The sequence below is a fragment of the Taudactylus pleione genome, unplaced genomic scaffold (assembly GCF_031769625.1).
Source record: "Taudactylus pleione unplaced genomic scaffold, aTauple2 ptg000061l, whole genome shotgun sequence".
In the NCBI taxonomy this organism is placed as follows: domain Eukaryota; kingdom Metazoa; phylum Chordata; class Amphibia; order Anura; family Myobatrachidae; genus Taudactylus; species Taudactylus pleione.
The window spans coordinates 20750771-20772500 of NW_028284463.1; the positions used below are offsets into that span (position 1 = coordinate 20750771).

General features: G+C 52.1%; 1 protein-coding gene across 1 annotated transcript in view; it reads right to left on the reverse strand.

Moving 5' to 3' along the window:
* Positions 1 to 21730, reverse strand: part of CHTF18 (chromosome transmission fidelity factor 18) — a gene marked incomplete at its 5' end in the record, with an annotated part of 67800 nt that overhangs the window by 45580 nt on the left and 490 nt on the right. The window contains 6 exons of the mRNA XM_088465002.1: positions 4582 to 4712; positions 13762 to 13860; positions 17828 to 17921; positions 19387 to 19529; positions 19913 to 20036; positions 21454 to 21551. Coding sequence (XP_088321128.1) covers positions 4582 to 4712; positions 13762 to 13860; positions 17828 to 17921; positions 19387 to 19529; positions 19913 to 20036; positions 21454 to 21551 — 689 coding nt within the window. The remainder of the gene's footprint in view (positions 1 to 4581; positions 4713 to 13761; positions 13861 to 17827; positions 17922 to 19386; positions 19530 to 19912; positions 20037 to 21453; positions 21552 to 21730) is intronic.

The following is a 21730-nucleotide window of genomic DNA, read 5'->3' on the forward strand; positions in this document are numbered from 1 at the left end:
GTTTCAAAATAAGTGATTCCGTATTTCCAATATGGACTGGATAGCAACCTCCTTGAACAAAGTATGTTTAACCTCACGATTTTAGGACACATGGGAATTATATCTCCATTTTGCCTGGCGAACTTCAATGTAGAATGGAGGATGCTTTGAAAAATACCATGTGGTATGAGCAACGGCGACTTTTGGGGGGATCTTCCCTTCAGTACATCGTTGGTACTCTGTCCTGCGCAGCTGTTTGAAGCCACCAAGCCAAAGACTGCCGAACCTCCGGGGACAACACCAGCAACTGAGAGCGGATCCGGTGAGGTAACCCGTTCCATTCCGATAGAATCAGCCCCTGCAAGGGCCGGGAATGGAACTGGGCAAATTCCACCATGTCGAATGTTGACACCATGGAGTCCAGAACTCTCATAACCGAATGGACCGACAGGCGGCAACTGTGTATCCTCAGCTGCAGGGAGGAGACCTTCTCCGGGGTCAGGAAGATCCTTTGCTGACGAGAATCCAGCAGGGCTCCCAAATGAACCATCCGCTGAGATGGAATCAGGGAGGACTTTTTCCAATTTATCAGCCACCCGTGCGCTTGCAGGCAAGCGATCGTCAGGTGGAGATGTGGAAGCAGTACCTCCGGGGAGCTCGCCAGCAACAGGAGGTCGTCCAGATACGGCAGCAGCCGTACATTCTGGTTCCGAAGATGTGCGGCCATGACCGCCATAATCTTCGTGAACACCCTCGGTGCCGTGGAGAGACCAAAGGGTAGCGCCCGGAACTGATAATGGTGTTGAAGGATAGCGAACCTCAGATACCGCTGGTGCGAAGGTGCTATCGGAACATAGAGGTAGGCGTCCTGGATATCCAGGGACACCATGTAATCCCCCGGTTCCATCGCCAGAATGATGGAACGTAGCGTTTCCATCCTGAACTTGGGAACTCTGAGGAATTTGTTCAGAGACTTCAAGTTGAAGATAGGGCGATGAGAACCATTGGGTTTCCGCACCAGAAACAGAGAAGAATAGTACCCCATCCCTCGTTGTAATTGAGGAACGGGAACAATGACCCCTGCTGTCAGCAAGGACTCTATAGCTTCTGAATCTGTAAGGACTTGGTCGTATCCTGAGAAGGACTCGTGCAGAAAAACTGGTGGGGCGGTCTGTGCCGAAAAGACAGGGCGTACCCCTGGAAGACCACTTCTCGAACCCAGGCATCCGTGGTTGTATTGTGCCAGCACTGGGCAAATAGAAGAAGTCGGCCTCCCACTCTGGGGTCCCCCAGAGGGAGGCCCATCCCATCAGGCAGAAGGTTTATCTTCCTGTTTGGAAGAAGGGCGCCTGGCACTCCAGGCCTGTTTCTTGGGCTTAGAAGCGGCCTTGGTCGTCGACTGCCTCGGGAAGGACTGACCTTTGGCCTTGCCCTGAACCCGAAAGGACCGAAAAGCAGAGCTCCGAACCTTGGTAGGTGCAGAAGCCGAAGGGAGGAAGGCTGATTTAGATTTAGCCAGAGTGTCCACAATTTTGTCCAAGTCTGGACCAAAAAGCAACTCCCCATTAAAAGGTAAGGCCTCTAGCCCCTTTTTGGAGTCAACGTCAGCTCTCCAAGACCTCAGCCACAAGGACCGACGCGCCGACACAGCTGCAGCCGAAACCCGAGAGGTCAGCAGGCTTGCATCTAACGACGCTTCCCCAATGTAGGAAGCCGCATCCCTCATTTGTCCTATCAATGCTCTCTGGATCTCCGGAGCATCTTCCGGAAAGGTATACTCCAAAGCATTGGCCCAGCTCTCGATGGCCTTAGCCACCCAAGAGATGGCCATGGACGGACGGGCCACCGCCCCCGAGAGAGAGTAGATAGACTTTAAACAAGTCTCCACTTTCCTGTCTGTGGGATCTTTCAGGGAGGAGATTGACGGCAAAGGCAGCGTAGCGCTTTTAATTAAGCGGGTAACGTGGGAATCCACCGCGGGAGGAGTTTCCCACTTCCTGCAATGAGCCTCCGGAAACGGATAGTTCGAAGCCAACCACTTCTGCGGTTGGAACCTCTTGCTGAGCAACTGCCAGGCCCCTGCCATATGATCCGTCAACTGATCGGACAGGGGAAAAACCGTCGAAGCTACTTTGGCCTTTTTAAAATTTGGGTACTTTGACCTGGGGGCCGGCACATCCTCCTCAATGTGAAGGATGGCCCACACCGCCCTAACCAATGCCGGCACATTAATGGAAGACTTAGCCTCCACCTCCTGGGCCCCCGCATCCGAGTCAGAGTCTTCATGGATCTCCCCGTCATCCGAAGACACGTCCGTGTCCGTGAACTGAGCCGCCAGTGAAGCCGGAACGGAACGCTTGGACGCCCGAGGGGGCAAATCACTGTGCAACATAGTTTGAAAATCCGATGACGAAGCCGCCAGGCTCTGAACAGAGCTGGAGAGGACGTCCACCCAAGGCGGGGGTACTGCCTGAGGATAGCCCTGAAAAGGTACCATCGACTGCTGCGGCACCGTGGGGGATTGCACGTATACCGGCAAACCCGCATAAGGACCCACAGTCTGAGACCCGGGAGGAGACTGCACCAGACGCGTCACACCCGGGGAACGGGGGATGGTAGGCTGGGGCAACGCCCTAGAAGGGGCCGCAGTCGGGACCGCAAGTCGGTCCGCGATCGACGCCAGCACTTGCGTAAACATCGCCCACGGAGGATCCTGCGCCACCGGGGGTTTAGAAGGTCCAGGTACCAACTGGCACCGCCCACACAGACCGTCAAAGAGACAAATCTGCCCCGTCAACTCCTGGCGAACAGCGTCGGCAGGAAAACAACACAGGAGCCACAGAGCGCTCATTCTCCTCATCAGACATGACACAAACTTTTTTGCAATAAAAGTGTCTCACCGAAACGAGGTAAGGCGTATAACACCCACGCACTCCCAAGTATGCAACCCGAACAGCCCACAAACTGGTACTGAGGAGCACACCGCAGTATGTGACGGACCTCACAAATACGTAGATTTATATAAGTGAGGTTACACAGAAAGAACACCCCTCCCCCATGCACCTGCGGGCCGTAGGAGAAGGAAAGGGATAGGTAAAAAACTGACAGTAAGTAGAAAAAAAAAAGCACAGACAGCAGCACTAGCAATAGTCACATACCATGCAGAGAAGTTATACTCACTGCACCTTCCGCTACAATCAACCTCCCAGATTCAGTGTCTGGGAGGGCTATAGCGCTGCGAACACTGTCCTGATCAGGGGAGAGGTACGCAGGGGGACTGGTCCACTGGAAGCCTGCCTGGGAGCTCTGCGATGCTGCCTGAAGATGGCCGCCGGAGACCACTGAGGAGGAGTGGCCAGGAGATTACAGCCCAGCGACGCCAGCACGCTTGAGAAAAGGCGCGCTGGGCTGAGGGGAGGAGCACTGAAGCAGGGAAGGCTGCCTCCCCTGCTAGTATGAAAACCCCCAGGAAAGCCGGTTCCCCGCCGGTCTTACACCCTGGAGGTCAGCAGACACGCGGGGTATGCCACATAGTGGGGGAGCCCGCCGCCGCTACTAGCGCCGCCGGTCTGTCCCCAGAGACCGGCGGCATGAAGACTGCATTATTCCCCGCACGCAGCGCGAAGCGCTGCACGCGGCTTACCTGGCCCCTTGAGTCCGGCAGCAGTCAGTGGGAGCTCCCGGAGCCATGCTAGCACTGACTCCGGGGTCCCGCTGCGATCCCCGGATCAGTACCGGCGTCGCAGCGCCAGCGGGGCTGTTGGAGCGGCAGCGTGGATGTCCAGATGGACAGTCTGATGCTGCCGCTCTGAAGATAGTAAAAATAAAATAATAAAATCTTCTTTTAAAAAATAAAGCTTAGGGGCTGCTTAGCCCCACTGCGCAGGGTGACCCGACTCCGGCCGGACACCAACTAAAACTGAGGTGCTGTGGCTCGGGGGCGGGGTATAGAGGAGGACGGACCCAAGTGCATCCTGGGAGCAGCAAAGCTTTAACTGCGTGGTGCCCGTGGATCCAGATCCAGCTATACCCCAAGGTCAACCCTGTGGACCCCCTATGGACCCTGAAGTAGAAATGTAGATTTATGCTTAGTCACTTTTCTCTTGTTATGAGGTAATTAGCTGTTTGGATGTCTGTTTATTGCCAAGCAACTGTATCATCTGTTTTGCATATTGAATTGGGAATCATTGATTCTTGTGGTGCTTTACACAATAACATTTATTTGAGAAAATTAATGGTGTAGGGCAGAGGTTCCCAAAGTCCGCCATTACAGTTCACGTTTTAGGGATATCCAAGCTTGAGTCCAGATGGTTAAATCAAATGGATTGAGGTACTAATTAAGTCACCTGTGATCAAGCATGGATATCCCTAAAACGTGCACTGTAATGGCGGACTTTGGGAACCTATGGTGTAGGGACTACAATGGGAAGAAAAACGTTGTGAACCATACAATGAACTTAGGTAAAGTTGAGGGGACCTGGTGCCAATAATAAGGGCCTTCAACCTTAGCTAGCTACCAATCAGCTCCCTTTTCATACGTTGCGTTAACAGAGGGCTGCTTTCAGTATCTTGGTAGCATTGCTCCACCCCAGGCCACCTTACCTCTGGACTTTAGGGAGCTGGAAGATCTCCTGCCACACTGAGAATAGGCCCTTGTTCTGATCCTTCAGCCCGATCTTCATGGTCTGGACTGTGCGCATGTTCAGCTCCTTCCTCCCTCGGCCATGCAGGAACTAGATGTGAAAGAGCGCCATGCAGTAACAAGGGACAGAACATGTAAAGCTGGGGACACACTACACCATATATTGTACACATCGTATAGTGTGTACGCCCCCAAACCATCGTTTCATCGCATTGTCCCATTGTTCTGCACGGCAGATGGGACGACGCAATGAACGACGCGGTGCCTTTATATGCAACATGTAATAACACATGGCGCCGTATTACACCTTATTGCGCTGTGTGTACGGCGCATGCTATGTATCGTTACACTGCATCGCACCGCCGGCTGGGTTGCACATCGTGTAGTGTGTACCCAGCCTAAGACAGAGTCATAGTTAAAACAAAAATAAAAAAGGAAGCACTGGACTTTACACTGAATCGGAATATATATTTATTAGTGGAAAGTAACAAAACCCTCCCTTCCTGCAGTTAGTTATGTCCTTTCCCCGCAGTTGTTTATTGATAGTGTTAACCTGAGTACACGATGAGCGATGTGTACCCAGCCGATATATACGCCCGACGTGCCGACATGTTGGATCCTGTGTACACATCAGAACAATGTAATGAACGACGGAACGATCACAGTTGTGGAATAAAAGAGAAGACAGTTAAAAGGTCGACAATGTCTAGATAAACACCAGATGTTAGACAGGCAATACGTCAACATACTAAAGGTCAATATGGAAGAAGGTCGACAGGTACAAATGGTCAACAGGGTCAAAAAGTCGTCACAAAAATGGGCGACTTTTTCTTTTAACCCCAATCTTCTAACCATCGGGGTAAGTACCGGATACTAACTGTGCCTTCTAGTGCCTAACCCCATGTGTGCGTTGGCCATTTTTCTGTTGACCACTTGGCCCTCTTCCATGCCGACCATTACTGTGTTGACCTTTTTATCCCTGTCAACCTATTGCCTGTCTAAAACTGGGTACACACTAAACGATGTGTGTACCCAGCGAAGCGACACAACCTGGCTGCCAACCGGCCAACATCGGGCGGTCCGTACACACTGGGCGATCTGGTGTCCGACCGCCCGATATGCCGCCCCCCCCGCATAGCGCTGCATGGGATCGTCAGCCGCATCTCCTGATCTCATATGCTGCACATAAGATCAGGCGATGAGGCCGGCGACCCCACGGCAGCACACACTACACGATGCACATATTTTAACTATTTGTCGTTCCGATGTGTCGGATTCGGCCAAATCGTTAAAGATATCGTGTAGCGTGTAGGGGCCTTAGCATCTGGTGTCTTTTCTAGACATGATCGACCTTTTAACTATCTATAGTCCGGATACCAACGATAACTCGTTCTGTCCTCCATTACACTGCGGCGCCGCATACGATATCGCCAGGTTTGCTGTGCAGAACATCAGACCTGACAACGTTGCATGCGACCGCCGGGGCTTGCATATCGCGCATACACACTGCACAATAGGTCGTTACAGTTTGGCCAAATCGGAACGACATCGCTCCAGTGTGTACCTAGCTCTATGAACAATCAGTGCAAAGTTCCTGCTGAGTGCTGAGTTCTTATGCATAGGTGCTAACTGTAATTTCCAAACTATGGTGGAACAGTTACTGTATGGCTGTGTGTAATCCCTAACGGAGGTGAGGCGTAATACACTGTACTACAGAGAGGGTGGATGGAAGGGATTAAACACTTGAGAGAACAATTTGAATAAAAAGATCAATAAAAGACAGAAAGCTTACATGAAGAACTAGCAGTGCGGAGAGGAAAGGTTTCTGACTAGGACAAAGAAAACGTCTCACCAAGTTCTCACCAAACAGCCTAAACATTTAGTTTTTATATATTTTGTGAATCACTATACTGCTATTTCTTTGTTCATTTACGTTTTTTTGTCTTTGATTTATTTTAGATTAGCTATTTCTCAATTCATGTCAATATATCTTGGACTAAGTGTTTCATCACCGATATCCACCATCTCTGTGGCAAAGTGTTTAAAACTAGTGTTCTCCCCAGGATCAATATCATGGGCGAGCCCACCTGGCTCTTTTGACATGCCAACCGGCACTCTGACGGCACCAATCGGATGGCTCCTCCAGAGCGTAACCAGTGTTGTGGTCATGTGACTGATCCAGAGCTCAGCCAACAGCTCCCCATTGCTAGCCTGGTAATGAGCGCTATTAGTTGAGGTGTGTTGGTCACATGACTGCACTCTGCTGATTGCTGGCTCTGGGGGAGCCATCTGATTGGGGTCTGCTACTTAAAAATGGGAGAGGGCTCTCTGATAGGAAAGAGCCCTGGGAGTGTGCCTCTGATGATAGTCGCTCTTCGCTGATGTTACTGTGACACAGGCACAGATCTCCCTAACATCAAAGATCCCTTCCCCCATCTTTAGGAGGCAGGGCACGGTTTGGATGACAGGAACATTGCAGAGAGGGCAATGTGCACGGTGTCCATCAGCGACCAGCAGTGGGAGGCGGGCGTGTTAGGGATAAGGGGAGAAACACTTACCAGAAAGCTGGACTATCACAGGTCCGCGCCAGAAGGGACTGTCACAAGGCTGCCGGGACCCAGAAAAAGACGTTGGAGCCGCCGCGAGACGGTTAAGTGACCACTGGGCCACTATCATGTTGACTATCGTCCATGACGACATTTCAGTCATGTCGAAATGTTCATGTCGATCTGATGACTGCCGACACATCTTACCACAGCCGAGTCTTTAAATATAATTTCACAATTTTGCATTATTGCACGGTATTACGCGGCGCCAGTCCCTGGGGGGGGGGGGGGGCACTGTACACATCGCCTCAGTTAGAAGTTACACATGACCATACATTAACAGTACCTCTGTGGTTAAAACAAGAGATATGGTAAGAACTTACCTTTGTTATCTCTGTTTCTACGAAGTCCACAGGGTCCACAGGGTTGACCTTGGGGTATAGCTGGATCTGGATCCATGGGCACCACGCAGTTAAAGCTTTAGCTGCTCCCAGGATGCACTTGGGTCCGTCCTCCTCTATACCCCGCCCCCGGCCACAGCACCTCAGTTGGTAAGCAGCCAAGGCCGGAGGAGGAGACTAAACAGAGAGAAGGAAGACTGGAACACACAAGAAACCATACTCACAGAAATGGGAGACGGAAAACCGGTGACCAGCCACACAGCCCATTTGAAGCCAGGTGCGTCAGGGCGGGCGCCCTGTGGACCCTATGGACTTCGTAGAAACAGAGATAACAAAGGTAAGTTCTTACCATATCTCTTGTTTTCTACTTCAGGGTCCATAGGGGGTCCACAGGGTTGACCTTGGGGATGTCCCAAAGCAGTACAACTAAGGGCGGGGACGCTCCTGTGCTGAAAGGAGTACCCGGCGCCCAAAGGATGCATCCTGAGAGGCAAAGGTGTCAAACGCATAGAATCTCAAAAACGTTTGAATTGAAGACCAAGTGGCCGCCTTACACAGCTGAACAGCAGAAGCGCCACGTCTAGCAGCCCAAGAGGGACCCACAGAACGAGTGGAATGAGCCTTAACAGAGGCTGGCACAGGTAAGCCCTCCTGTGCATAAGCCTCACAAATAACGGAACGAAGCCAACGGGCTAACGTTTGTTTGTTGGCAGGCCAACCCCTCTTGTGAAAACCAAAGAGGATAAACAAGGAATCAGACTTCCTAACCGAAGCCGTCCGGTCTACATAAATTCTAAGCGCCCGGACCACATCTAAGGAAGTCTCACCAGCTGAAAGATCAGGGGACTGAAAAGCTGGCACAACAAGTTCCTGATTAATATGGAACTTCGAGACCACTTTGGGCAAAAACTCAGGACGAGTGCGGAGCACCGCTCTGTCCTGGTGAAAAATCAGGAAAGGAGGGCGACAGGAAAGCGCCCCCAATTCAGACACCCTCCTGGCCGAAGCAATTGCCAGGAGAAAAACCGTCTTAAATGTCAGCCACTTGAGCTCCACCGCCTCAAGAGGCTCAAAAGGAGGACCCTGCAGGACCCGTAGCACCACCGCCAAGTCCCAAGGAGCCACAGGAGGCACAAAGGGAGGCTGGATCCTGAGAACACCTTGGAAAAAGGTGTGAACGTCTGGTAGTATTGCAATCCGCCGTTGAAACCACACGGACAAGGCGGACACATGAACCTTCAGAGATGCAAGGCGTAAGCCGAGATCCAATCCTGACTGAAGAAATTCCAAGATCCTAGAAACTCGGAACACCTGAGGATCATAAAGTCTGGACTCACACCACTGAAAGTAAGTGTGCCACACTCTGTGATAAATCCGTGCTGAAGCAGGCTTGCGTGCCCTGAGCATGGTACCAATAACCGAACTGGAGAAGCCCCGAGACCTCAAGACGGCTGTCTCAAGAGCCACGCCGTCAAAGACAGCCGACCCAGATCCGGGTAAAGGCAGGGCCCCTGAGACAACAGGTCCCGACGTTGAGGAAGAAGGTACGGAGCGTCGATGGAGAGGCTCCTGAGATCGGAGTACCAAGGACGTCTGGGCCACGCCGGAGCTACCAGCACGAGCATGCCGCCGTCCTGCTTGAATTTCCGCAGAACCCGAGGAAGCAGGGATATCGGAGGAAACAGATACGCCAGGTGAAACGTCCATGTCACCGACAGCGCGTCCACCAGACTTGCACCTGCGTCTCTTGTCCTTGACCCGTAAACGGGCAACTTGTGATTGTGACGGGAGGCCATCAAGTCCAGCTCCGACAGTCCCCACCTGTCCACGAGTAGCTGAAACACCTCTGGGTGAAGCGACCATTCCCCGGGATGCACGTCGTGACGGCTGAGGAAGTCCGCCTCCCAATTGAGGACTCCGGGGATGAAGACCGCCGAGATCGCTGGAATGTGACCCTCCGCCCAAGACAGGATACGAGACACCTCCGACATCGCTGCCTGACTGCGAGTTCCGCCTTGGTGATTGATATACGCCACCGTGGTGGCGTTGTCGGACTGCACCTGTACCGCCCTTCCGTGAAGAGCGGGGCCGGACGACTGCAGGGCCTTGTATACTGCCCGCAGTTCCAGGATGTTGATGGGGAGAAGTGCTTCTTCCGCTGACCAACGACCCTGAAGCGACAAAGAGCCGGTCACTGCCCCCCAACCCCGGAGACTGGCATCCGTCGTGAGCAGGACCCAGTCCGGGATCCAAAATGGGCGCCCCTCGACCAGATGAGCTGTCTGAAGCCACCAAGCCAAAGATAGCCGAACGTCCGGAGACAACACCAGCACCTGAGAGCGGATCCGGTGAGGTAACCCGTTCCATTCTGATAGAATCAGCCCCTGCAGGGGCCGGGAATGGAACTAGGCAAATTCCACCATGTCGAATGTCGACACCATGGACCCCAGAACTCTCATAGCCGAATGGACCGACAGGCGGCAACGGCTCAGGCAACTGCGTATCCGCAGCTGTAGGGAGGCGACCTTCTCCGGAGTCAGGAAGATCCTTTGCTGACGCAAATCCAACAGGGCTCCCAAATGAACCATCCGCTGTGATGGAATCAGAGAGGACTTTTTCCAATTTATCAACCACCCGCGTGCTTGCAGGCAAGCGATCGTCAGGTGGAGATGTTGAAGCAGTACCTCCGGGGAGCTCGCCAGCAACAGGAGGTCGTCCAGGTACGGCAGCAGCCGTACATTCTGGTTCCGAAGATGTGCGGCCATGACCGCCATAATCTTCGTGAACACCCTCGGTGCCGTGGAGAGACCAAAGGGTAGCGCCCGGAACTGATAGTGGTGTTGAAGGATAGCGAACCTCAGATACCGCTGGTGTGAAGATGCTATCGGAACATGGAGGTAGGCGTCCTGGATGTCCAGGGACACCATGTAATCCCCCGGTTCCATCGCCAGAATGATGGAACGTAACGTTTCCATCCTGAACTTGGGAACCCTGAGGAATTTGTTCAGAGACTTCAAGTTGAGGATAGGGCGATGAGAACCATTGGGTTTCTGCACCAGAAACAGAGACGAATAATACCCCGTCCCTCGTTGTGATAGAGGAACGGGAACAATGACCCCTGCTTTCAGCAAGGACTCTATAGCCTCCTGAACCTGTAACGCCTTGGTCTTGTCCTGAGAAGGACTTGTGCAGAAAAACTGGTGGGGTGGTCTGTGCCGAAAAGACAGGGCGTACCCCTGGGAGACCACTTCTCGAACCCAGGCATCCGTGGTGGTATTGTGCCAGCACTGGGCAAATAGAAGAAGTCGGCCTCCCACTCTGAGGTCCCCCAGAGGGAGGCCCGTCCCATCAGGCCGCAGGTTTATCTTCCTGCTTGGAAGAAGGGCGCCGAGCACTCCAGGCTTGCTTCTTGGGTTTAGAGGCCGTCTTACTCGCAGACTGTCTCGGGAAGGACTGACCTTTCGCCTTACCCTGAACCCGAAAAGAACGAAAAGCCGAACTCCGAACCTTAGCAGGCAGTGCCGCCGAAGGGAGGAAGGCCGACTTGGATTTAGCCAGGGTGTCCACTATTTTGTCCAAGTCCGGACCAAATAGTAATTCCCCATTGAAAGGTAAGGCCTCCAGACCTTTCTTTGAATCAGAGTCCGCTCTCCAGGACCGCAACCATAAGGATCGGCGGGCAGACACCGCTGCAGCCGATACCCGCGAGGTCAGCAGACTAGCATCTAAAGAAGCTTCTCCAATGTAAGAAGCAGCGTCCCTCATTTGTCCCAACAACGCCCGCTGGACATCCGGAGCGTTGTCCGGGAAGGTATCTTCCAATGCATTGGCCCACCCCTCAATGGCCTTGGCCACCCAGGAAATGGCCATGGACGGTCGGGCCACCGCCCCGGAGAGGGAGTAAATAGACTTTAAGCAAGTCTCAACTTTCCTGTTCGTGGGATCCTTCAGCGAGGATATCGACGGTAATGGTAAGGTGGCGCCCCGAGTTAAACGGGTGACATGGGAATCCACCGCCGGTGGAGTTTCCCATTTTTTACAATGTGCCTCAGGGAAGGTGTAATTAGAAGCCAACCGCTTCTGAGGAAGGAATCTCTTACTGGGCGCCTGCCAAGCTACCGCCATATGATACGTCAACTGATCCAACAGGGGAAACACCGCAGAAGCCACCTTAGTTTTTTTGAAACTAGGAAACTTCGACTTAGGAAGCGGTGCCTCATCCTCTATAAGAAGAATAGCTCGCACCGCCCTAACTAGTGCTCGCACATTAATGGACGACTTGGTATCCATTTCCTGGACCGAGGCGTCCGAGTCAGTGTCATCAGGGACCTCCCCATCATCTGAGGAACCCTCTGAGTCCGATACCTGAGCAGCCCGTGTCATGAGTGGGCGTTTTGAAATCCTAGAAGGCATGTCAGTCTGCAACATTGACTGAAAAGCCGAGGAAGCGGCCGCCAAATTTTGCACAGAGTTGGAGAGCACATCCACCCAGGGTGGAGGAGTCACCATAGGGGCCTGAAAAGGTACCACAGGCTGCTGCGGCAGAGGGGAAGCCTGTATATACATAGGCAACCCCGCATAGGGACCCACCGACTGAGACCCAGGAGGACTCCGCAATAACTGCGGGACACCCGGGGAATGGGGGATGGTCGGCTGGGGCAACGCCCTAGTAGGGAGAGCAGTCGGGACCGACAGACGGTCCGCAATAGACACCAGCACTTGAGAAAACATCGCCCACGGTGGTTCCTGCGCCAGAGAAGGTCTGGATGGGCCAGGAGCCACCTGGCATCGACTACACAGGCCATCCTGTGACAAATCCTCCCTATCTACTCCTGCAGAACAGCGTCCGCAGGAGGCCAACACCGGAGCCACTGAGCGCTCAACCTCCTCGTCTGACATGACAGAATAAATTATATATCTGGCACCAGGGTAGAAGTAAAACGCACTCACCGGTGTGCTGAACAACAGCCCACAATATGGCACTGAGTAGCACACAACTGTATGTGACGGACCTCACAAATACGTGATCTATATAAGTGAGGTCAGTAGAAACGCCCCTCCCCCACACACCTGTAGGGCTTGTAGGAGAAGTAAAGGGATAGGTATAAGCTGACAGTAAGTAGAAAATAAGCACAGACAGGCAGCACTAGCAAAAGTCACATACCATGCAGGAAGATATACTCACTGCACCTTTCCACTACAATCAACCTGCCCAGATTCAGTGTCTGGGAGGGCTATAGTGCTGTGTACGCTGTCCTTAATCAGGGGAGAGGTACACAGGGGGACCGGTCCGCGTGCTCCCTGAAGATCTGCGCTGCCACTGTGAGAAAATGGCCGCTGGAGACCTCAGAGGAGGAGTGGCCGAGTAGCTGCAGCTCAGCGACGCCAGACTCCGTGCTGAAAGGCGCGCTGAGCTGAGGGGAGGAGCCGCTGACAGGGAAGGCTTCCTCCCCTGGCTAGCATATTAACCCCAGGGCTGCAGGCTTCCCGCTTGCCATATATCCCTGGTGGTCTAGTGGTCCCACGGGTTATTCCTCCTCAGTGGGGGAGCCCGCCGCCACCGCTAGCGGCCCCCGGTCTGTCCCCTAGGACCGGGGGCAAAGGACTGCATGTGCAGGCAAAACCCGCGAGCCGCCGCTAATCGGCGACTCGCGGCTTACCTTGTCCCCGGCGACTCCGGCAGCAGTCCAGGGAGGAACCCAGAGTCCGGCTAGTACGGACTCTGGCCTCCCGCCGCGATCCCCAGTGCAGTACTGGCGTCGCCGCGCCAGCGGGGAAGGAGAGCGGCAGCGTGGGCGTCTGCATAGACAGCCCGTCGCTGCCACACTAGAGCCTCTGTTGTAAAATAAAAATCTAACAGGCTCTTTTTTTTTTTTTTAAATAAAAATAGAAAGCTTTTTGTGGGCTGCTCCTGCAGCCCCCCTGCGCAGGTGACCCGACTCCGGCCGGGCACCAACTCAAACTGAGGTGCTGTGGCCGGGGGCGGGGTATAGAGGAGGACGGACCCAAGTGCATCCTGGGAGCAGCTAAAGCTTTAACTGCGTGGTGCCCATGGATCCAGATCCAGCTATACCCCAAGGTCAACCCTGTGGACCCCCTATGGACCCTGAAGTAGAAATATACATATATATTCATGATGAAGTCAATCCAAACCGCCGTGCCATGACATAGGTGCATTTAGCATTGTACATACCTGCAGCGTATTAATGCAGGACCTTATGTCATTCTCGGTCTTCTCACACAGAGCCATCAATGCCCCCGTGTCCGATTTCATCCCTTGTCTAATGGCGATCTGTAACAAGAGCAGAGTACAGTAACACCACAGAACTTTCAGCTAGACCTGCTCGATGTTATGGGAAGTTAGCGCGGGACTTGCACAGTCCTCAACCCCAAGATTAAGTTACAGATCAGTGGAAAATTAGTGGTTTAAAAAAAATGCTCATGTTAGTATTGTTTTATACAATCAATCATATAAAAAGTTAAAAACCTCTTATTAGTTTATGATCAACATCCATCAGCTTCCTCATGTGTCTATGTCTGCCGGCTATACGAGGGCTCGAAAGAAAGTTATTGCAAAGCTCAATTGTATATAAATAGCACATATTGTGTATTTAATGGCCGCACATCGCAGACAGAACACTATCACTGTGGGCCACAGAAGGCACCGAGGCCTGCTTCCTATGTGCAAGTGGCAGGTACACTTTTACCATGGCTCAATGAAGCCCAATATCAGTGCGCTTTGGTAATGACAATAACAATTAGATCACACAAAGACGACAGATATTTTTGGAAATGCATCTATGCTGTATTGTGTGTGCTTGTCTTCGTTCATGGACCGCTTCCATGCCACCCGCTAATGCAGCATACTTTGACAGTGAAACGTCACTTTCATTAGCTGGTTCAGCGATATCCTCCTGGTCCCTGCCCCACAAACTCACCAATAGCAAGCACAGGACAGGTGTAACCAGCCAATAGTGTTCCCTAGGCTCCGCAATTCTTCTGCCTCATGCTAGATGCTTAATAAGCACACTGCTAAACCCCGTACCAGGTTTCTCCTTATAAAGCAAAGAGCTGCGGGATCTTGGCAGGTGGTGTAGTATAATTTAGTGCATCCAGGATCAGCATGCATGGGCAATCTGCTCATTAGCAAGAGTCTCCCCTGTGGTACTATGTAACCTAGATACAGTACCGGCTTATTCAGACATGACTGTGTCAGTATGTCACACACAGCATAAGCTGTTCACTTAATGAGTTATACTCAGAAGGGGATTGACGGGGACTCTGGACATGTTTTTTTTTATTATTATCTTATAATATCTATATACGGAGTCAGACTGACCAAATACAATGCAGTTTTCCTACTGCCAAAGATGTAAGCTCATTATTGCATCTTATACATACTTAAACCAGATTAACAGCACATTGTAAGGGCCACTGATATATTGCTTGCCAGTCAGCCATTCAGCCTTCTCATCCATATTTCTTAACAGGAAAGAAAAGTGTAACACCCCTTTTACACCAAACAAATAACCCGGGTTATTGCCAGGTCGATCCGGGTTGAGGCTCTGTGTGAACGGCTCCCAAAAAAATAACCCGGGTCGATTTACCAGGCAATCTTACTCGGGTTGAGAGCAGGGTTGAAAATGAGTTGTTTCCGGGTCATGAGGCAGTGTGAACGGGTGCTACCCTGCTTATTTGACCCGGCTAGCTCTGAATGATGCTGATTGGAGCTTCTGGGGCACTGGCAGATGATGTAATTAGTCAGTGCCCTGCATAGAGAGACTCACCTAACCTCCTGCACCACAGCAGCCTGACCAGCAGCCACTAATGCAGGCTGATACACAGCCTGCCACAGCCAGAACTGCAGCCTGCACCACAGCCTGACCAGCAGTCACAAATGCAGGCTGATACACAGCCTGCCACAGCCAGAACTACAGCCTGCACCACAGCCTGACCAGCAGCCACAAACGCAGGCAGGCACACAGCCTGCCACAGCTAGAACTGCAGCCTGCACCACAGCCTGACCAGCAGCCACTAACGCAGGCAGGCACACAGCCTGCCACAGCCAGAACTGCAGCCTGCACCACAGCCTGACCAGCAGCCACAAACGCAGGCTGATACACAGCCTGCCACAGCCAGAACTGCAGCCTGCACAACAGCCTGACCAGCAGTCACAAATGCAGGCTGATACACAGCCTGCCACAGCCTGCACCACAGCCTGACCAGCAGCCACAAACGCAGGCAGGCACACAGCCTGCCACAGCTAGAACTGCAGCCTGCACCACAGCCTGACCAGCAGCCACTAACGCAGGCAGGCACACAGCCTGCCACAGCCAGAACTGCAGCCTGCACCACAGCCTGACCAGCAGCCACAAACGCAGGCTGATACACAGCCTGCCACAGCCAGAACTGCAGCCTGACCAGCAGCCAGAACTGCAGCCTGCACAACAGCCAGAACTGCAGCCTGCACCACAGCCTGACCAGCAGCCAGAACTGCAGCCTGCACTGCAGCCTGACCAGCAGCCAGAACTGCAGCCTGCACCACAGCCTGACCAGCAGCCACTAACGCAGGCAGGCACACAGCCTGCCACAGCTAGAACTGCAGCCTGCACCACAGCCACAAACGCAGGCTGATACACAGCCTGCCACAGCCAGAACTGCAGCCTGCACCACAGCCTGACCAGCAGCCACAAACGCAGGCTAATACACAGCCTGCCACAGCCAGAACTGCAGCCTGCACCACAGCCTGACCAGCAGCCACAAACGCAGGCAGGCACACAGCCTGCCACAGCCAGAACTGCAGCACAGCCTGACCAGCAGCCACAAACGCAGGCTGATACACAGCCTGCCACAGCCAGAACTGCAGCCAGAACTGCAGCCTGCACAACAGCCTGACCAGCAGCCAGAACTGCAGCCTGCACAACAGCCTGACCAGCAGCCAGAACTGCAGCCTGCACCACAGCCTGACCAGCAGCCACTAACGCAGGCAGGCACACAGCCTGCCACAGCCAGAACTGCAGCCTGCACCACAGCCACAAACGCAGGCTGATACACAGCCTGCCACAGCCAGAACTGCAGCCTGCACCACAGCCTGACCAGCAGCCACAAACGCAGGCAGGCACACAGCCTGCCACAGCCAGAACTGCAGCACAGCCTGACCAGCAGCCACAAACGCAGGCTGATACACAGCCTGCCACAGCCAGAACTGCAGCCTGCACAACAGCCTGACCAGCAGCCAGAACTGCAGCCTGCACAACAGCCTGACCAGCAGCCTGCACCACAGCCTGACCAGCAGCCACTAACGCAGGCAGGCACACAGCCTGCCACAGCCAGAACTGCAGCCTGCACCACAGCCACAAACGCAGGCTGATACACAGCCAGAACTGCAGCCTGCACCACAGCCTGACCAGCAGCCACAAACGCAGGCAGGCACACAGCCTGCCACAGCCAGAACTGCAGCACAGCCTGACCAGCAGCCACAAACGCAGGCTGATACACAGCCTGCCACAGCCAGAACTGCAGCCTGCACAACAGCCTGACCAGCAGCCACAAATGCAGCCAGAACTGCAGCCTGCACAACAGCCTGACCAGCAGCCAGAACTGCAGCCCGCACCACAGCCTGACCAGCAGCCACTAACGCAGGCAGGCACACAGCCTGCCACAGCCAGAACTGCAGCCTGCACCACAGCCACAAACGCAGGCTGATACACAGCCTGCCACAGCCAGAACTGCAGCCTGACCAGCAGCCACAAACGCAGGCTAATACACAGCCTGCCACAGCCAGAACTGCAGCCTGCACCACAGCCTGACCAGCAGCCACAAATGCAGGCTGATACACAGCCTGCCACAGTCAGAACTGCAGCCTGCACAACAGCCTGACCAGCAGCCTGCACAACAGCCTGACCAGCAGCCACAAATGCAGGCTGAAACACAGCCTGCCACAGCCAGAACAGCAGCCTGTAGCAATGCTGTAAGCAGTCCCCACCCCTCTTTTGCTGCCTTTTGTGACCATCTTTGTCAGACCTTAAAGCAGACCATTTTTAATTACTTCTATAGAGAAAAGCAGGGATTACCAGGGTTCAGTGTAAACGGGGCAAACCCCGGGAATAACCCAGGTCGAGTTGCAGTGTAAACGGGATCTGAAGCAGAGTTCAACCCGGGATTGACCAGTGTTCAAATTCCAGGGTCGGACCCGGGATTTTGGTGTAAAAGGGGTATTAGATGCAAAGTGCATCATTTAGCAGCAACTCGTCACTGACCTCATATAACCTTTGCACCAGCCTGGAGGGCAGCGTCTGAGGGAAATTGAGCATGAAGGCTTGCTGTCTGAGCTGGCGGAGTGACGGGACATACCTGCAAGGAAGAGAGGTCCATCAGATACACCTGCAATCACTAAGGTTTAGTACAAGGACCTGTAACTTATCCAGACAAACTCTGTAAAATACTGGATTAGAATTGTGTAATCTGTTAGGGGCGTCCTCTTTGGCCTGGTGAAACAAGTAGACGGACTTTACTCACTCCTCATGTATCCGACTTACACAACAGATGCCAATGACGGCGATTCAGTTCAATTCGCTGCTGAACGGCCCAGGAGGGAGCTCCCGGAGCTATTCAATTCAGCGTGATGTTTGGTCCTCCTGAGGGTGTGAAGAGAAATCTGACAAAAGTGCCGGCAGGCGGCTGTATGCCGACTTAGCGCAGCGACAGCAGCCTTGCGGTCGTCACTTTAGTTGGAGAATGACGTCATTAACAGCACGCTGAATTGTATAGCTCGGGTAGCTCCCTCCCAGGGCTATTCAACATCGCTTTGAATTGAGTCACGCCCAATGTAACAGGGCCAGGTGCTGTCTATCTGTGCAAATGGGAGGAAGACATATCGGAATCGGTATGATTTACCGCCGGACCCATCCTCGACGGTTGGAATCCCGACAGCGGCATCCCGGCAGAGGAGGAATTCCTGATCATCCCCAGGTAAGTATATACTAACCTATTTCTACCCCCTAACCCTCCCTTAGGGATGCCTAACCCTAACCTTCCCCGCCAGTGCCTATCCCTAACCTTCCCCGCCAGTGCCTATCCCTAATCCACCCTCTAAGTGCCTAAACCTAACACCCCCTTCCCCGCCGCCTAAACCTAAGTCCCCCCCGGGGGTGCCTAACACTAACAGCCCCTTCCCCTAGCCTAAACCTATCCTCCCGGGGGAGTGCCTAATCCTAAATCCCCCCTGGGAACCCTAAACCTAACCCTCCCCGCCCGCAGCTATCCGCGCTCGTAGTCCCTTCGATCGGGATGCCAGGCGTCGGGCTACCGGCGCATGTCTAATGACAGGCTTCGGCATATCGACGCCTGTCTTTAGACCCTTGCTGGGATATGACAGTCGGGAAGCCGGCTGTCGAGATTAGGTCCGCCAGCTTCCCGACTGCATACCCATATATCATATAGGCACTAGGATAGAATTATACAGCGGGGAGAACAGAGCAGTTATCACTTATGCCGTTAATGTCGAAGAAGGTACTAAATAGGGTGTATATACACATAAGAGGCATCATTTCTAATTTAGGGCATCACCACTAAAAATCTGCAGATCTGGCCGTGGTTTTCTTGTGTACATGCCGAAAACAGCGCCGAATCCCGACGAGAGGTTTATTTAAGTGAGAGGGGTGATTATATAACTATTTTTTATGTATGGACTTTTCCCTGGAATACATCACATAACATGTTCTGCCGGATGACTGGATGGGACCCAATTGAAACAAGATCTTAAACAACAACAATAGAAGCAGCCAGACTATCCATAGAAACAGACAACACTACTAACTGGTCATTGCAGATACAAATGATGGGTCTGAGCATCAGGCCGCCCTCTTTCTTCTTCTTCTTCAGTGGCGCAGTCTCATTACTAGACTCTGCGTCCTTGCCGTCTTTACGGTTGATCAAACTCAGCAGCATGTTTATAGAGACCTAGAGAATTCAGCAAACAGGAAAGTAAGGAAGTAAAACTAAAACCCCAACATAGCAATATCCCCTTCCCTCCATTCCCCCTCTCTCCTATATCGCCCTCCGCTTCTCATCCCACTTGAATAGAGTGTTAAACGTTTGCTGTGTCATAGAGGTACGCGACTCGTGGGGGCGGGAATTGCCCGCTAATGACCAACTACGAACAACAAGCAGATGTATTACAAGGTTTGTTCTACCAGTATTCATACAATCATGTGACTGCTGCCCTGTTATGCCCGGCTGACATCAATCACGTCCTGGGTTCCTAGAGAACCGCTAGGCGGATTATTGGACGCAAATGCGGCGTCTAGGGAACAGACCTGCTTTAAACAAAGAATCTTACGTACTGTGGGTGCGCCATCAATTTCATCAATAATTAGGCAGTTGGGTCGCTCATCAAGTCCCAGAACGGATTTCATTTGAGTTGCCGCCTCTATACGGGTTCTGAAGATTTCTGGGCTGCGATCATCACTGCGAGATTAAAGAGAGTGATCTCTCGTTACTACAACAAACTGCTAATTTTACTGCAAACTGATTTAGTGCATAGGGATATGGAGAAATCAGCCAAGAGTGCATTCTGGAAACAAGCTGAGAGACTGCTGTGTGTGGCCCAAAATGGTCCCAGGCACCCAATAATGATCCTATTAGAACAAAATATTTGATACAATTATTAACGATATGTTGTTAAGTAGGTTTGAACAACGAGTGCCCGGGTGTTGGGGTTCATCAGACAACTGCATTAAGAGGCCGCAGTCCTGCCAGCAGTAACATGGCCACTAAGCCAGGACACTGTGGCTAGGTTTAGGGCCGTATTCAATTTGGAGTGAAAATGCGTTCTCGGCGAAACTTTTCTGCCGATGCCGTAATTTTCGCCGATTCCACTTATCCCCGTATTAAATTGTCCGACTTTTCGCCGATGCAAAAAGTCAATGTATCAGACCCGGCGAAAAAGTATCACCTATGAACAGGTGGCAAGAAAAAGTGCAGAATTGGGGTTTTGGGGTGCAGACTTCCAAAAACCACTCTGCAATTGGACAGGCCCCCAAATGTAATCTGTGTCATTTTTTTTTTTTTTTTAAAAAGTACCTTAGGACACCCCAAAAAAGTACTTCCGTTTTGGGGGCAGAAAAAAAAAAAAAGTTGGGGGATAAACTTCTAAACTAGCAAAATAGACTGGGGAGGGGGGGGATTGGTCCCCAAGTATGCCCCAGGTAGTTGCGGCAGGTGGATTTTTCACGTTTTTAAAAACCTTCATATTAACAACTTTAACATTTGCTATCACCCATTTTCAAGTACCCCCAAATTTGATGGAACTACTTATTTTGCCAAAAAAAACCTGCCTAAATGCTATTCTTCGCCACCTTCAAAAAAACACAAAACAGCACCTATTGAGACCGTTTAAAGACCCCCAACATAACTTTTGCAGAGCTATTCGGGTACCCATAGTGAAACCCCTGTGTCAGAGCATCTTTTGGGGGGTGTCAGGCTGATTTCCCCAAAAATGACGGGGATACGCGGTAACGAGCGCGATAACTTATCGACCGTAAAACCTGCGATGAAGGCGAAAAATTTGTCAACTGACTTTTCACTCCAAATTGAATATGGCCGTTAGTAGTGGATCATTAGATGTGAAAGAAAAATCAAAACACTATGGGGGACATTTAAATAACTGGTGCACTACCAACATAAATCCCTCCCCCCAACAAAAATAATAAACGTTATCGCTTACTTATTAGAAGAGAAACTCCTCTAAATATCTTTTTTTTTTCCTTTATCATTTTTCAGACCACATCTTACACAGGACCCATTTATGGTTTATGTTTCTCTTGCGGAGTATGACCCCAAGCAGAGAGCATGTGTCTCTAATCAGCACAAGATAAGAACTCACCTGGCATTCATTTCCACGACATTGTACCCAGCATGCTTTGCGATAATATGAGCTAGTGTCGTTTTCCCTAGGCCAGGAGGACCACAGAGCAGTGCAACCTGGGAAATGAATAATCATTTACGTTAAATCGTTTTTTTTTCAGTAAGGACACTGAAGTGCACTTAGAAATGTGGCATCCAAATTGCTTCACCCTTTAATGGGTACACCTCTAACTACAAATAGTGACCTCATTTTGCCTGAATGCAAATTTGAGTCACAGAGCGGGAAACATTCCCGT